Source organism: Plasmodium gonderi (genome assembly GCF_002157705.1).
Source record: "Plasmodium gonderi DNA, contig: Chr01, whole genome shotgun sequence".
Lineage (NCBI taxonomy): Eukaryota > Apicomplexa > Aconoidasida > Haemosporida > Plasmodiidae > Plasmodium > Plasmodium gonderi.
In genome coordinates, this window is record NW_021628925.1 from 163,471 (window position 1) to 182,207 (window position 18,737).

General features: G+C 29.6%; 3 protein-coding genes across 3 annotated transcripts; 2 read left to right on the forward strand and 1 right to left on the reverse strand.

Annotated features, from left to right (window-relative positions):
- Nucleotides 1-1,239: 1,239 nt before the first annotated feature.
- Nucleotides 1,240-7,557, forward strand: PGO_010260 (hypothetical protein, conserved; the record flags this gene model as incomplete). The annotated part of the gene is made up of 1 exon (XM_028685670.1): nucleotides 1,240-7,557. The coding sequence occupies one exon, from the start codon at nucleotides 1,240-1,242 to the stop codon at nucleotides 7,555-7,557; it is 6,318 nt and encodes a 2,105-aa protein (XP_028541471.1).
- A 2,286-nt stretch (nucleotides 7,558-9,843) lies between these two features.
- Nucleotides 9,844-12,384, forward strand: PGO_010270 (WD domain, G-beta repeat domain containing protein; the record flags this gene model as incomplete). The annotated part of the gene is made up of 1 exon (XM_028685671.1): nucleotides 9,844-12,384. One exon carries the CDS (start codon nucleotides 9,844-9,846, stop codon nucleotides 12,382-12,384), a length of 2,541 nt encoding a protein of 846 aa, XP_028541472.1.
- Nucleotides 12,385-13,442: 1,058 nt separating this feature from the next.
- Nucleotides 13,443-17,387, reverse strand: PGO_010280 (calcium-dependent protein kinase 3; the record flags this gene model as incomplete). The annotated part of the gene is made up of 1 exon (XM_028685672.1): nucleotides 13,443-17,387. One exon carries the CDS (start codon nucleotides 17,385-17,387, stop codon nucleotides 13,443-13,445), a length of 3,945 nt encoding a protein of 1,314 aa, XP_028541473.1.
- Nucleotides 17,388-18,737: the final 1,350 nt, after the last annotated feature.

Sequence of the window (18,737 nt, forward strand, 5' to 3'; positions counted from 1 at the left end):
TGTCACTTTATTATGCATGTTTTACCCTTAAAACCCGTTCATTTTTTTTTTTTTTTTTTTTTTTTTTTCACGTGCACGCACTTGGTTTACACTTGGTATATAAATATTGTGTATTTTTGTTATTCCCATTTTTATCCAAATTGTACATTTTTCCTGGTTGTGTAATATTTTAATATCCCCTGCATGTTAAAGTGCCGCAATGAAAAACATTAGCAAGGGTTACAATTTGTTCAATCTTCACAAACAAATCACAAGTGTGAATGTGGAGTGCATACTTAAATATAAGGAAAAAAAAAAAAAAAAAAAAAAAAAAAAACAAAACTTCATGCAGTTTATATTATGTACAAAAAAACAACAAAAAAAAAAATATATATAAAATACATATCTGTAAAAACATTTGCATATTTTTACGACGCACATTAAATGCCACTCTCCTTGCATTTAGGAGGGAAAATGTAAACATGAATAGGCAACAACCTAATTCGAGCAAATCTAAAAAAAATTCTGACAGTGAAAAATTCCTGGGACGTTTATGAGAGCGTACAGGATACAATTTTTTTTTTTTTTTTTTAAATCAATTGAATGAAAACTTGTCAACTTTTTTAAGCGACAGTGTACTACTAGTTACACTTATGCTTATGTTAATCACGAGATAATATATTTTTTTTTTTTTTTTTGTCATTTTAATGAAAATTTGATAATTTTATATATTTTTTATTTTTTTCGTCATTTGAATGAAAATTTGACAATTTTATATATATATATATTTTTTTTTTTCGTATGCGGATTCACTTATCCAGTATTTACCACAACTATGGGTGTGCACACTGAATGAACGTGTTGGTAGCATGTTCGTATATTGCACGTTCGAGTACATGTTGCACCCCCACTCCAATCCAACCTTTACACACATGCACACTTGTGTAAATTATAGCACATTCTAGAAAAGAGATAGTTTATCTATCTTGTGGGTTTTTCCCTAAACGTTTGTATTCACGTGATATCTTCACGCTCTGACGTTGTGTTAGTGTGTCTTATTCATTTACTTATACAATTTTTTTTTTTTTTTTCTCAATACAACTCAATTTTGTTGTTGCAGCAGGGCATATAGTGGTACGTATATATATTCACAAAACACAGTTTCTATGTTTGTCTTTCTGCTTTTGTTTTTCTCTATCTTGAGAAAAGTGCCCTTTCTGCTCTTTTGACAAAATTGAATGAATAAATTTTTTGACGAAAATGAGCAACTACGTAGGGGAAACAGAAAATAACCGTTTTCTGTTTTTGAAGAGGACCGATTGGAGTAGAATAAATTTTACCTTTCTGGTATTTGTACTTGGGATTAAAACAGTATTTTGCATCCTACTATTTTTTTACAATCATGTATTACTGTTTTTTATTTTCTTCATGTCCACAGTGATATCTCTATACGCACTAGTAGTAAACACATTCAAAGCGTTAATCTTGTATATAGTTATTATAACCTCTATATTAATATCGATATTTTTGTCATTATTTAATATTATAGAAGTAGAGTATATATCTAACGTTTTTAAAGAGGTTTTTCTTTCCTCAGTGTTATACTCAGTTCTCCCCTTATTTATACTAGAATTACTTGTGGCTATCATTTACATATGTTTGAAAAGAAGAAAGAAAGGATATATTGAAAGACGCTTAAAGGAATTCAAAGTAATAATTGACGGAGAAAGAAACAAAGAAAAAGAGGAAAAATTACTATCCCTAGAAATAGATTTAGAAAAAAATGAGCTAAACACTTATAATAAGACATATAAATACTACTTAACACATTACAAAAATAAGAAATACATATGCATTGAGAAAAAAACAGATTATTCTAGTGAAGAAGAAGTGTCCAATGAAAAACGAAGCAAAAATCGAACATATAATGAATATACGGATTATAATGCATTTTCTTCAAATTATGCAACCTTAAAAGATGCTCAAAGTAGGAAGGATGGTAAAGCCGTTCTAATGGAGAAAAATTCAAGAAGGAGATCCCCTCAAAGTAATTCCTTATCCTATAACAATGTTAGTGAAGATTTGAGGTTTATTCATTCTGGAATTAAAAAATACTCGAAACAGAATGAAAAAAGCAATGTGAAAGAAAAAAATTCAGGAAAAACTAATAAAGCAGGAGGGAATATCACCAATGTTAGCCAAACAGAGAGTGAAAATTCAAACACAAATGATAAATCACACAAATGGAAGAATGAAAAAGATGATATTGATAACAGGAGTTCTATGAATTCCGAAAATAAAAAGAAAGACGATAACGAAAGAGGTATCACTGCAAGCACACATCAGCTCCCATCTAATACGCATTTATTAACAAACCAAGTGGAACGTGTTAGTAGTAAATCCATGTCTGATAGTTCGAAGAAAACACTAACAGATGTCGTAGAAGATGCAAAGGAAAGCTCAAAAAGTGATTCATTAGAATATATAAAATATTCAATATCATTAGAAAATTACGAGGAAGCAAGTCACATAATTGAAAATTTTATTGAAAAGAGCAAGGAAGAATCTTATCCAAATGAAGATCTCATACATGAAACCACTAAAGAAGATGAACAGCCAAATGAAACAAAAGATGTCACACATAATAAAGACAAAATATATGCAGATAACGAATGCAAAAATACAAACGATGATTCATCACGGGAAGATGAACAACTGAATTCATTCGATTCCTCATGTTTAGAAAATCCAATTGATAAAACAGAAGAAGAGGATATACAAAAGGATAAAGAATGTGCAGCCTATTTATCAAATGGTACTACATCCCAGTTAGAGGAAGAATTTATTAAAATTATAACAATCCCAAAGGATGAAAATCAAAATGAAATTTATGCAGAATGTGAAACTGAAGAAAAGGACGCTCAAAAAAATGGAAACATAGAAGATCATCATAAAGAAGATTTTGAAAACAATGAAGAAGAACAAAGTAAGCAAAGGGATGGAATTATGTTCAAAGAGAATAACAAAGAGACGGAACAAAACAATCAAGCAGATCATTACCAAATTGGAAAAAATGAAATATGTAACAGCGCAGACCATATCCTAATCCAAAATATGGTTAACATAGAAGAGGAAAAGAAACAGGAAGGTTTGATCGATCAGTCTAAAACGCTCATGAGTGAAAACTATGACAATTTTAAAAATTCACAAAAATTCAGAGACGAAAATTTTCTTAATGAAGATACATCCATAATTGATGCCATAAATCAAGGGGACAAAGAAACGGAAAAAGTATTAGTATCGAAGGATGAAGAAATGCACATAAACATGCAGCTACAAGCAGAAGAAGAGAATAAAGCTGAGGCTGGGGAGAAGAAGGAAAGGGAAAGGAGTGAGCTTCAAACAGAGGACCCATCTGAATTTCCATCCTGCTTACCCCTTGAAATTCCCTCTAATTTGCCTGTTGAACTTCCATCCGATTTGCCAGTTGAACTTTCATCCGATTTGCCAGTTGAACTTTCATCCAATTTTCCAGTTGAACTTCCTTCCGATTTGCCAGTTGAATCCCCATCGGAATTTCCAGTTGAACCCCCATCCGATTTGCCAGTTGACCTTCCATCCTATTTTCCAGCTGAAACCCCATCCGATTTGCTAGTCGAAGCTCCATTCAATTTTTTAAATTCCTTCCCTCCTAGTTTACAAAAAGAAGAAAAAACAAAGTGCGATAGTAATGAAGACCATCAGGGTAGCTACAGTGACATCAAACTGGAATCCAAAATATTAGAACTAACTCAAAATTTTGCAAGAAGTGCCATTTTTAATGATTTAGAGGATACAACAAAACTAACAAGCGCAAATTGCATTGTGAATACAAAGGAATGGATAAAATTAGAAAAAGAAGACATAGAAAAATTGAAGCAGTCTGTTAATGTAAACAGTATTGAGCATATTCCAATTGATGATTTTTATACAAAAAATAAAAAAGAACGTGGTGCAAATTTGTTTTCATATTCAATTCATTCGAGTAATATACCTGTTTTTTTGAACATGGAAGGAAATCAAAAGGAAAATATCAATTGGACTGAACAACAGGATGATATACTTAGCACTAGTGATATATTAAACAAAATAATATTTACAAACTTTGAAATAAAGAAAGATGAGTATTCTACATTTTTTGATGAAGAAAATACCATACGAGAGAATATTAATGAAGATGAAAAGGATGTAGAATGGATGAATCATCAGGAAAGTGAAATCACCAATTTAGGAAGTAAAAAAATGAATTCAGAAATTGAATTTTTGCCTGCAAAAGAGACTAGCCAAACGAGTGAGAAAGATCCATCGAATGTCTTCAAACCTGCGGCGGATTTAACATACAAATGGGATGATGAAAAAGAAAAAATGATCAATTATAAGGATTCACATGTATTTGTACAACTAAATAACAGCAATAATATCTTCAACTCAAACTTGTATACAATAGAACATGGAAACTATAGCAATTATGAGGATCTCATGGAAGACAATTCGAATATTGCACAACAGTTTCTGAACAATGGCATACATGAGGAGGAGGAGAAGAAGAAGGGCGGAACAAGCATAACTGATAATGAGGGGAAAATAGAAAAAGGTGGAGTTAACAATGAAATGGATCTAGGTGAAGCTGATGATGAGGTCCCAATTAATATCTTCGCTATCCCTGTCGACAGTCACAATATTAGACACAGCAATTGTGATAATGGCAACCAAAGTGAACTAAGTAGCGCCTTTGTAAGCGTCAAAGATGAAGATTTCATAAAAGGATCGGAAGGCTCATCAAATTGCTTCACACTTCTGAATGGGTCAAATAAGAACCACAATGATGTTCCACATAGGAGTATATCCACTAATAGCGTAAGTAGGAAAAATAAGGATACTGAAAAAATTTCGCACAAGGACAATATGTACGACATAAATACTATACATAACAGTAACAACATCGATAGCATAAATAAACACAACATCGATGGCATAAATAACCACAACGTCGATATTATAAACAATCACAACATCGTTGATAGCATAGGAAACAGTAACAAGAGCGAACCAAAGGAAAATTCAATATTTAAACAGCGAAAATATTTCTTTGAAAATTTAAAGAAAGACAAATCGTTAAATATTTACCCATTGAAAACATTGAACAGTAATGAGAAGAATGTCCTGAGAAAGATAAGCGATAAAAGTGAGATAGAAATGTGGAACTCTAATTCATCTGTTAATGAATACAAAAAAGGAAATGTTTCATTAGTTGATAAAAATGCAAGTAATTCTAATCTAAACAATGATGATATTAAAATAAACTCAGAACATCTTTTGTCGAAATTTTCAAAATTAAAAAAAACAAAAAATCTAAATGATAATTATTATATCATTAATGACAAAATGAAAAACAAAGATAAAGAAAAGCAAGACAAAGCTGTGCTGGGAATAGGATCAAATGAGGAATCTATATTGTCGGACGAATTGCCAAGTGAAAGTGTACATGACCATGTTAAGAATAACAAAATAGAAATGGAGAAAAAAATATATATCGAAGAAAACATCAACCAAGAAAATAAAAAAAAAAACACACAGCATTTTGTTATATACGATCAAAGTGATGTAATGAGTATAAAATTAGGTGAAAGCACATCAGCACCTAATGAACTCATCAATTATGAAAAAAAAAAACAATTAGATGTCTTGGCTTCGAACACAACAATTACTGTAAACAACTGTACTATTAATTCCAGTGTGGATATACGAATAAATGACAATGAAAAAAATGTTTTAAATTCAAATATATGCCTAAATAAAGAAAATTTCGTAAATTTTGTAAATCCAGAAAAAATAACTCACGATCTAAAAAACATTACCAGTAATAACAAATTATCTCTTCTTAGCGAAGTTAATAACATGTCCATTTTTGAAAACAGTGAAGAACCGAATTCCATGTACATGAAAAAAAAATTCACAGAATTAAAGAAGAAAACTATTTCCTCAAATAACAGTCCTACAGATAACACAATCTCGGATGAGATTATAAATTCACATCTTAATACATTTACCTATGTGAACTCAAATGGTGCAAACAATAATATGTTAAGTGAAGATATTCCTTCTAAGCAGATTAACATTACAGAATTCCCCAACTCCAGAGATTTATTAATCCCTGATAATAAAGAGTATTTAACGGATTCTGTTCAGTTAGACGAAATTAAAGATAATTTTTTTGAAATTAATTCATGCGAAAGCAATGCCATGCATAAGGACGACATAGATGGGGCTAATGTTGAGAGTAAGGCTGAAGGAACAATGGTAGAAGTAACAGAAGAAGTAGAAGTGGTAGATGAAGTAGCAAAAGAAATAGAAGTGGTAGATGAAGTAGCAAAAGAAATAGAAGTGGTAGAAGAAGTAGAAGTAACAGAAGAAGTAGAAGTGGTAGAAGAAGTAGAAATGATAAAAGAAGTACCAGTAGCAGAAGTAGAAGTGGCTGTAGGAGTGACAAAAGTAGATGTAGTAAATGTTGAGGAAGGCGCAAAATCCGTAGCAGTGGCAAAGATAGAAGAAGTAGTAGAAGTTTCTCGTGAACAAGCAGAGATGGGAACAGAAGGCATGGAACTGATTCCAGAATTCTTAGAGATACACCCTCAACATGGATATAAAAGTGAGGATGGAAAAACGCAGAACGCAAATGATGAGACTGAGACAGAAGAGGGATCTAAATCAAATGGTGTAAGTGATGAAGTTGCTGGAAGGGAAAATTTTCATTTGTCAGATGATCCAAGTATAAAAAATGAACATTTGAAAATAGAAAAAGACAGTTGTACTGGTAATATAAATCATAACTATAAATTACCGTCCAATATGTTTACGAATGCCAATGATGTAGATGAAACATATTTTCTAAGTGATAATTCAAAAAGAGACAATATCTCATCTAATATTGTGATAGACATGAAGGAAAATTTAAAAAATGAAATGTATACGAATGACGATGAATATGAACAGCAATATGATCAGCATGACATGAAGGGGGACTCTGTTTTTCTTGATATTTCTGTCAAAAATGAAAATAATTTGAATGAAGAATTAATTACTAATGCAAAAATACAGGAGGAACTTGTAAAAAAAGACAATTGTGAAAGTATCGAAATGCAACAAACTACCCAACACGAAAATGAAAACAAATTAACAGGTAAAAGTAACAACTCACTGGATGATCAATTCATTTGTTTAGAAGATAAAAGAAATGTCATGGAAGAGAAAATAGAAGACACCAATTCATCGCCTACAGAAAAATCACTAGACAATTTATCAAATTTAATTGAAATTCCCAGTGTGGAAATAAGTACCAGTGTATGCGAACAAAAGGAAGATATCCCTTTAAATGAAGAATATAGTGGCGAAGAAATCTCCAAGCAGGATCATATGGGTACCTCCGAAACGGAAAAAGTGGAAGCGAACAAAAAACCAATTGTAACCAAATTTAGTAATGAAAAGTCTAAGAATTATAGAAATAAAAAAAAAAATAATAAAAAAAACAAAAAAAGATGAATCATGTGGATGAAACCATTGTAGAAATGAAAAGAATGATTCTGGAATTTTTTGAAAATATTAATATATAATGAGAGTCAAAAGAGAAGTAAATAGAAGTTTGTTACACTTATACTGGACATCCAAATAAAACAAATTCTGTAGTAATAATAGCAGTATGGATAGATTAAAATAAAACCATGTATGTGTATAATGCTTAAAAAATAAACCATTAATTACACAGCTTATATTTTCTTAGTCATTTTTTTTTTTTTTCCTACCTTTTGGAACTTCTTACCCGGTTGATTCTATACCATAGAAAAACATGGCTCTTGTGTAAGTGCCACACCAATGGAAGTGATTTAAAAACACACTTTCATTTTGTTTTGTTTTATTCTAGTTTATTTTATTTTTTAAATTATGGAAATTTATTTTATTCTTCATAACTATTTTTGTAGATGAATTTTTGGTCATTTTCACAAAATTACACCTAGAATATGTATATTAATACATTCAAAAGAATTTTTTTTTTTTTTTTCATTTGTCAATTGTTTTTCGTGAATAAACCAAACATAAATGAATGTTCTTGTTTGAACAATATATGTCATAAAATCAAAAATTAAATAAATGTTATGTAAATTTTTAACCCCTTTGAAAGATATAACTAGGATTTTCATCTACCCGACCCCTCTACCATCATGGAAAGTTTCTTTCACGTAAATATATATATACACTGTCTCTTTCAATAAACATAAAATATGCACTATCTATAGTGTCAAAAAAAAAAAAAAAAAGGGGAGAAGTGGGTATACAATTCATCTTAAATCCCAATTAAAAAATTCGTGTATTTACTAGAAAGCAAAGTGTGAACATACTTACATATACACATAAAAAGGCATGAGGCGAGTGGAAGCATAATATCACATTAGCATGAATAGGAACTTTTTATCATAATGTATTCATATAGTTGTAAGTTTAAAGTAGTCTACGTATGATAAGAAAATTTCAACATGCTTTCTGAGAGTCATGCTTAAAAATGTTTTTAAAAAAAAAAAGAAAAAACAAAAAAAGACATAAAAGATGAAATATAACTTGTTGGTTCCTTTTATACAAATTAGTATAAACATTCCTTGATAACAAAGTCATACGTAATGGTAAAAAGTGCACAAGTGGGACACAGCTGTCGAAAAAAAAAAAAAAAAAGGAGAAAATCGTGTAGAGTTAAACTTCTTGCGCAATAACACTAACGTGCAAATATGGAACTTTTTTTTTTTTTTTTTTTTTTTTTTTTTATGTTCGTGTGAAGAAAATTCTTCCACCTGTTTTATTTATTCGTTGTTTTTATTTTATTTTATTATTTTTTTTTTATGCGCTTTTGCAACCCTTTGAGAATTTCATCCTCCATTCAATCGAATTCCGAGTGGACATTTGAGCAACAAGTCGTGATATGCTAAATTTTAATTTTCCTTACTTCCTGTAGTTTCGTGCATGTAAAAAGGATGCATCATTTATACGAAGTATAATGCTATATGCGTGTGTGTATGTGTATGTGTTTTTTTTTTTTTTTTTTTTTTTTTAAATTACATGCAATTTAATATGTGTATGTTTTCAATTGAGATATATGTTCTGCGAAATGAACTAGGGCATAAAAGAATTTCCACGCAGTGTATGCTAAAAATATTAATGTGCGTAACTTTTTTTTTCTTTTTCTTCCTCCGTTTTTTATTATAACATTTCCCTTTTTTTTGTATCCATTTCATAGTTGCATAAACAATTGTTATATAATTTTAGCAGATTCTTGTATATATATATGCCGATCTTTGATTATCATTTCGTATGAGAAGTGTAATAGTTGTTTATGCTTATTGCTTCTTTGTCCCCTCTTTTTTGTAACAATTATTTACTTGTTTAGGAAGAGAATAATTTTTTTTTTTTTTTTTTTTTTTAAGTGGATGCATTTAAGTATGTTTTTTTATTATTTCTTTTTTTTTTTTTTTTTTTTTGATAAATCTTCTTAATCTTCTCCCCGTTTACCTTCGTTCCATTTTGTTTTAAAAGCACTAAACATTTGACAAACCGCTGTGCGGTACCAACAACGACATATTACCACGCGTACATAATACCGTGTAAAGGCAAAACTGTTACGCTTAAACATTGTAACATATGTGAATTCATATCCCTGTCGTGATAGGTTGAAAAAGGGAGAGCACAGAGGAGGGGAAAATCATCTGTGCTAGTAGAACCGTATAAGGTTCTCAACCGCTACACTATTTGCCTAACCAATGCCACCCCCAACCCCTTGCTATGATGGAATTGGAACATTTGGACATTAGCATAAACCGGGTGGAACAGAGAAATGAAAAGATTTACTACATCATTCTTGTTCATTACAAAGACCTGAAATATGAAATCAGCAAGAGGTATAGTGAATTCGAAGAACTGCACTGCGAATTGCTACACATGGGTTTTTCAGCTTTACCTAATTTGCCAAAGAAAAAATTTATGTCCTATAAAAATAATGAATACATTAATTATAGAAAGAAAGTACTGAATTCGTACATACAGAATTTATTCATGAGACCAGACATAAGATGCTGTGCCTTGTTTTTAAATTTTCTTTTATTTTATGATAAAATTAATTTATCAGTAGAAATAGTAAGAACGAAGTTGTTAAATAGTATAGGTTCTCAAAAGTTTGCACTTAGTGATTTATATATTAATGAAAAATATAATTTTATAATTTGTGTATATGAAGATAAAAGTAATTTAAGTAAATTAGGAAAATTATGGTCTATTATTGAACCAGATATAATTGGAGAAATTAAAGTTTTCTCATATAACAATGATCTTACATCTACATTATGTGAAACATACAAAGAACAGACCATATATAAAGCTAGAAACATTGTGTGTTCAGAATCTCAAAGTGAAGCTATCATATCAGGAGATGATGGAAAAATCCACATTTACAAAATAGATACACAGTTATTAACTTTAACTTATATAAAAAATATTTCTTGTCATAATGATACTATATTAAAAATGATGGCAATAAATGACAATATATTTTGTACATGTGGATATGATAATGCTTTCAGATTATTACGATTACAAGATTACAAAATATTGAGTGGAGGAAGATGTAATAAACGATTGGATAAAGATAAAATAACTACATGTCACTTATTGAACCATAACAATATTGTTATTGGCACGAATTGTTCTTTGTTTTTTACTTATAATATGAGCACCAATCCTCCCATTTATCTGGACACAAAGAAACTCAAAAATGGTGAGAAAATTGCTTGCTTCACAAATACTGACAAATATTTATTTATTGGATATGATAATGTCATTGCTTGTTACAATTACCACTACAGCAATGACATCAAAAATGGAAAAAACGGTTTAGTCTTAAATGAACCCTTTGCCCATTCCTGTAACCCATCTCATGAAACTTTTATCCAAGGTGCTCATGTTGATGGACACAACATGTACATTGGAAATGATGCAGATCCGTCTATCAACACGACGAATCGAAATGTATCTCGAATGATGAATGTTTCAATGAACGAAAATATGGAAAAAAACGAACAACCCATCACTAAATTAATTATTGACAATAACATGTCGGCTCAGTATATTCCACCGTTACTGTATGACAATTCTGTACTCTCTCTAAGTGTTAACAAGGAGAAAAAAATTCTTTATGCAGGATACGAAGATGCTATTATTATTTGGTCGATAACGAGCGGGTTAATCATTTCAGCCATTCATGGTCATACAAATGGTGTGCATTTTTTAAAATTTATGAACAGTTCAGATTTTTTGATATCAGGAGGCGATGGAGGAAATTTAAAAATATGGAAAAGTGATATAGATAATTTTAAAATATGGAAACCGACAAGAAAGAGTTATAAAACTAATGAAGTTAATTGGAGTAGAACACAGAGGATTGATGAGAGAGGAAATGTTGATGCTCAAAAAAATAGTGCATACAGAGTGTATGGTGAATCCGCACAGCATCACACGAATTATCAGAACAGTTTCAACTTTAATTTTAACGAAAGTGACAATAGTGAAGAACAGGATATCAGAAGCAATACACAAAGTGAATCAATGTCTATTGACAATTTACTGGGAGAAACGAATAAAAAATATGATTATCAAGTGTATGATACATCTAACTATAAAAAGAATTTAATTAATTATAATGAATCAACAAATGTTAACAGTGTTAACTCCTCCAGAAGTAACATTTTTTATGATAAATGTGCGAATAATGCACCAAATGAACTTACTTCCGATACGAGCAACCTAGATATTTGCGTACTTACAAACGAAGAAGATAAAAAGAAAAGCACTAGTTACGATCATAACATGGATATAAATTTTAACAAAGGAAATAATTTTTTTGAAACCCCTCCATATTATGGATATGATTCCTATCAGAATTATTCGCATCAGCATGCACCAACCGAAAATACAAATTATGATAATGTTTCATCTGAACATGTAAGATCAGGTTATCAACCGTATTACCAAAAAAACATTTCAAACCATATTCAACAAACTGATAGTGATTATCTAAGTGATGTTCACAGGGATTTGTCTCATGAGACAGATCCATACACAATGGGTGCTCATGGAACGATCTCTAACATCGCACTCCCTCATGAATCGCTACACAATTTCGACCTGAACAAAATTAACTCGATTAATATGAATGCGAACACTAGTAGTACTACGAATAATAATCATAATCAAGATGATAATTCCAGCAAGTTGGAGAAGAATATCATATATGTTAGTGACGAAGACGAGGATTTGATTTCAGCCTTTAGGTAAATCCTCTCTTTTTTTTTCTTTTTTTTTTTTTTTTTGTTCAAGTTTAGTTTTTCATCCCTTATTGCATTTTAACATTTTTCCGCGTAAACAAGTTATTCTAAATGTTTTCCACTGTTATTCCATTTTTATAACAATTTCATTAATTAGCTGTTGCTTTATTTATTATTATTTATTTTATTATTTTATTTTATTTTTTTTTTTTTGTGTGTAAAAAAATATGTGTTATTCATCAAGTGAGGAAACAAACATTTACTTTTGTACCTCAACGTGTTCATCACAACTTACGTGATTAACAAATTTAAAGAAATGAAAATAGTGTAAACCACAGGAGAACACATCAAGTACCATGCACCAGAACATTTAACCATAAGTTCGTACGAAAATGCACATGTACGCCTTCTCAGAAAAGAAAACAACAAAAGAGGTTGCTTTTTTTTTTTTTTTTTTTTTTTCTTCTCATTTTAAAAACCCTCAATGAGGAACCATTTTGTAAACATAAAATAATTTTAAATTTAATACGTTTTTACAAAATTTTTGTGAAATAAATATTTATAAGAAAAAAATTACAAAAACAAAAAGATAAAAAAAAAAAAAAAAAAAAAAAAAAAAAGGTACTGGGATTAATAAGTGTTCATCAAAAAAAAAAAAATAAAAAAATCGGAAGTGCTCATATCACTGATTTGAAAATCGTGTGGCATAAACACCAAAGGTTATATAGAAAAAAAAGAAAAAAAAAAAAAGGGAGACAGGGATAGGAACCCAAGTAGAAATGCAAATAGAAATAACAAAGGAACACTAAAAGATAAAAATTTCGAATTAAAAAAATGTAGGAAATATTTAAAACTTTTTTTTAATAAATTTTGGTAAATATTGGGAAAAAAAATATGCCCCTCGTTTCTTTACGTTCACTGTGTGTGAACGCACAGGAAGGCCTTATGCGGAGGATTGGATAGCAATATACATGATTTTTACACCCTTTTTGCAAGCTCTCGAGGGTTACATACTTGCTATGAATATATATAACACCTGACAAGAAAGTTCGCATCTGTGGAGAATGGTTATGTGAAAATTTTGTTTTCCAGAATTTCGGAAACACTGCTATACTGATCTTCTAGATCTAGAGATAAAGATCTCTTCAATATGTCTATTAGGTAAATATTTTTGGCATTTATTTTTACTTGGTTAAAATCAATTTTGATGTTTTTTATTTTCTCAATTTCTTTTAAATTATTATCCAGCAGGCTACTATTTTTACAAAAGTAAATATTATTATTCATAAGGTGTACATCCATTAATCTGATAAAATAGGAACAAGTTATATTATGGAATAGGAAAGAAAAAGGTATGACTATTTCCTTATTTTTGTTAATTACTTCATTTTGCCATTTATTTATACCCTTCTCTTCAAATAAGTAAGGGAAATTCTTAAAAAGAATTAAAAAAATAGTAACACCAATGCTGTATATATCCGTTTTTATACTGTATATTCCCTTTAAACAATAGGGTGATATATACTCTTTCGTCCCTATAATCAAATCGTTATAAATCACTTTTTCACCTTCATTAATAAATGTCTTCTCTGTGTTTCCTGTACATGCATACAGAAACCCGTTTTCAATTTTATTTATATAACTAAAATTAAGAGAAGTTGTTTTCTTGTTGTTTTTATGTATATTTATGTAACTATCTGAGTAAGGAGTGTGTATTACACAATGTTTTCTTTCTTCATTATTTCCTTTGATTTTATTCACATGTGTGTTATTCGAGTCAAAATTATTCGTTGGAAATTGGCTCCTGTACAACACAAATGCACTCTTTTTCACATCGTAATCATTTATGTCATATTCGCAATTGTATGATTGATTCAAGATGGATTTATTCACCTGCATGTAGTGCACGTGAACATTGTTTTGATCAAAACATGGATTCACCAAATCACCTTTACCAACATCCGATTTGGTCATGTCCACTTGAGCGACATCCATCTTTGCCATATCAACTTTCTCCATATCCACTTTCGTCATATCCACCTTGGCGATGTTCACCTTCGCCTCATTGATATCAAAATCATTTTCATCAACAGTTAACCTTATGTCACGCGCATAGAGACAGTTATCCTCCAAATAAGGTGCGCAATGATCACCATTCATGTAAACACTCATGTCAAAATCAATTATGACAAGTTTCTCAAATTTTTTATCCTTAAACATCAAATTGTCCAGTTTAATATCTCTATGAATAATCGAATTTGCATGCAAAGCATTAATCCCTCTTAACAATTGGGAAATAATATCTTTGGCTTTCTCAAATGAGATTTCTTCCTTGGATACATATTCTACTAGATCAGTTCCTTCACATAACTCCATTACAATAAAAAAATGAGACATGCTCTCTAGTACATTATATATCTTCACTACATTGTCATTATTAATTTTTTGCACAATTTTGTATATATTTACATACGTATTATAACTCATAATGGATAGTTGTTTTTCTTTGTTTACACATTTTATTGCCACATCTCTACGGTTATATATATCAAAACATTTATACACAAAATTTGAACAGTTGTCTTTTAACAATTTCACCATTTTGAAATTATTCTTAATGTAATCACAGCTTTGCAGACATTCAACAAATTTATGTTCTCTATTGTGTTTACATAGGTTCACATCATACTTGTTTAATCCAGTTTTATCAAATGTTTCATCTGCATACTTTTCTTTATCAAAATAGTTATCCATTTTTTTATTTTTACTGTCATCCAGAAATTCGTAATTCCCCTCATTTAAGCCACTATCGTCACATTTCAAATATAGACTATTCTCCACAGAGTCATGCATTTTATGGTTACCCTTTTTGTTTTTCCTCCCCTCAAGGTGCATAAAGTTCGTTTCTAATGTTTTATCATTATTAGTACATTCCACATTGGTATTTTGAGCATTAACAATAATATCCGGTTCTATATTCCTCTTCACATTTTGCATTCCATCAAAATGTTCAACTTGATTCTTTTTAACATTCGATTCGATATATTCTTGTATTTTTTTTCTTATTCTTTCACAATGTTCCTTATTTCTTCTAATATTGAATTTTTTTATAATTTTCCCTTTACATTCTTTTTGGTTTCTTTTCTTTTTTACTCTCCAGAACAAGTCATTTTTTCTGATGTTTAATTTCTTCAACAAAATTCTTCCATTACATATAACTATCTCATTCATGTACTTAATACCTCTTTTTCCACTACTCAATCTTTTCTTGTATAGGTAATTATCCATCCCAGTGATACAATGTATTTTTTCTTTTTTTTGTCTTTCTGTTTGCTCCCTTAAATTTGATCCATTAGGAGCGTTCAGAAAAAATTGCTGCATATTATTCCCATCTTGGTTTCTACTACTGTTCATTCTTTTTGAATTTATTGAGCTCAACAATGGACCTTCCTTCATTTTTTCATTAGACAGTATCATATAATTTCTCCCCCGTTCACCTTTTATACTACTATTAGAGGAAGGGTGTACCTTCAATTTTTCATATAAATGAGATCCTTCACATTTTTTTTTCAAAGAATGCTGATCAGTCTTATATTGATCTGGGTGCCTCGTGAAACGATTTTTTAAAAATGTTGTTCCTTTCTTGAGGTTCACAACAGTGTTATTGATATGATCAATGGTTATGGTTGCACTTTTGTGTGACATTCTCTCAGTGATTCTACCAGAACTAGTGATCTGAGTCCTGCTGTGGTAACTCTTCTTTGCCTTAATAATTCGCATAACTGGTTTTCTCAGTTTGTTCATATTATAAAAATGGATGTTTTGTACAAGTTTTATGTACTTTTTACATATCCAAATTATATTTTTAAAATATTTATTTCTCAAAATTTTTCTTTTCATAATTTTGGTTATTTCACTGTGATCCATACATATCATGTTGGAATGATTATTAAATCGATTTTTTTTTATTTTCTTAACTTCCAGCATGTGCATAATTCTCACACTATGTTTAACCAGTTTATTATATAAATATCTAGATCTTTTTTTTCGAATTTCTAAAATAGGGTTATTATAAACACACGTCCCTCGATTTCTTTTATTTATTTCTTTCCAAAAGAGGATGTATAATTCTCTCCACATCAATGTTAACCTGCTTGTTTTTTCGAGAAGGAAATAATCATTTTTGTATTCCTCCTTCGCGCCATCTGGCGAGAAAAGACAACCACTACCATGATTATACCTCATAACGCCTTTTTCAATTCCTCCTGCATTCAAGTTACGAATGTGACATATCAAATTGATAGCTCTTTTATATTTTTTCACTGACATGTAAGAATGAACAAAACATATCACCCTTACAAAATCTTTTTTTATCCGTTCAATTCTGTAATGTGCTATAAATGTTAAATAATATCGGTCCAAAGAATAGTTCGAATTTATGTTTTTTCGTCTTATCAAAGTCCTGTAAGAAGATGCTGATTTTGTATTCTGCTCATGTAATCGCAATAACATACATGAATATTCTGCTTCTACCTCCTTACACTTATTCTCATTATCGATAAGATAATTCCCCAAGTTAGGGTTTCTATAGATGCAATGATTCACATCCTCCTCTACTTGGGGTCTAATAATCCCTGAACTGTTACATTCTTTATTTTGATAACAAATAGTGTTACAATTGAAATCAATACTGATATCACAATTGGAATGACAACTAGTTTCATGATATGCATCCTCATTATTCTCAATAGCCATAGTATCGTCACTTGCTCCGAAATCCTTCGAAAACTGCACTTTTCCCAAACATTGTTTGACATTTTCTGTAAGAGCTGTGTCAATAAAAAATTTCTCGTCACTATTTATGACATTTGAATTGCTCTTCTTATGTAAGACTTTTTTATCATCCCCATTCTGCAAACAGTTGGTAAGACTCAATTTTGTTTTTTTTTTCTTCCTCTTTCTCTTAATTATTTTGAGCAAATAATTACACATAAAACATTTATGAATCTTCATGTTTTAAGGTAACAATTTTATTTATTTTTTTTTTATCAAGTTGTGAACACTTCATGTGAAAAATGGTAAGAACCATTATCTTCAAAATCCTAAGGTGTTTCAGAGACTTTATAGTGCTAACCTATATTTGCAATATAGGTATAGACAGAAAAAAAAAAAAAAAATTATAAACGAAAACATAACAAACGAAATCAAAAACAGTAATGATAATATGAAACCAATTAAAAAAAATTACAATTTTTTTTCTGGAGAATTGTAGCTGACTGAAACATCTTGATTCACAAATGATATGTACATTGTAAGCTCACTGTTACTTGTGAGTGATGCATTGTGTGTAAATATGCAAACATGTACGTGTGCTGAACCGTACACGTGCTTACGCATACTTATGTATGCATGTACTTGTCTGTTTTTATGTCTTGTGAAATTGGAAATTTTACTAAACATGACATAAATTTGGACATTATCACTAAATTAACAAAATTGCAAAATTACACATTCGAAATCGAAAGTTTGAATTCTTAGAACGTTAGCATAAATTAACATTTTGTTCAAGGAAAAAGCATGCAAAATGGATAACGTGACAAGTGCTTCTTGCATGTCACATGTCTTATGGATGTTATGTACGTTATTTTCCAGTTTGCTATGTCTCTACTTATTAAATTACTACTAATATTTTCTTGTTTATGTATTTTTACATTTTTTATTTTTTTTAGGATAAAGAACAATTATCAAAAATAAAGAAAAATTTGTGTTTTCCAAATTTTTTATTTTTTTGCTTTTATTCTTTTCATTTATATAACTATTTTATTTATTTTATTATTTTATTTTTACACGATATTGCACTCTTTTTTTTTTTTTTACAACTTTTTAAATTTTATTGAATTTTTCTAATTTTTATTTAAAATTGGATTTTTTTTTTTTTTTTTTTTTTCATCAAGTTGCGAAAGTGTAAATTTCCTATTTCTCGTAAAAAATTAAGGGAATAAATGAGCTTGTCTAAGGTATTTTAAACCATAAAAAAAAAAATAAAATAAAAATATACATATATAATATATACATAATATTAAAAAAAAATTACTTAAAGTATATTGTATTAAAATAAATTTATAAAAAAAATGTGTATGTATATACATATCAAATATTAAGCGAAATACGCGCTTGCAACTTTTTTGTGTGCTTATTTATTTTTATTATTTTATTTTTTAGAACTTTTTGATTATTTTATACTTTTTTCATTAACTAACAAATATATCGCCATCATACTCTCCACCTAAAACTGAAATTAGAATTATGCACCTAGGTTATGTGTGGAAATTTTGTGAGAATAAAAAAAAACATTACATATGG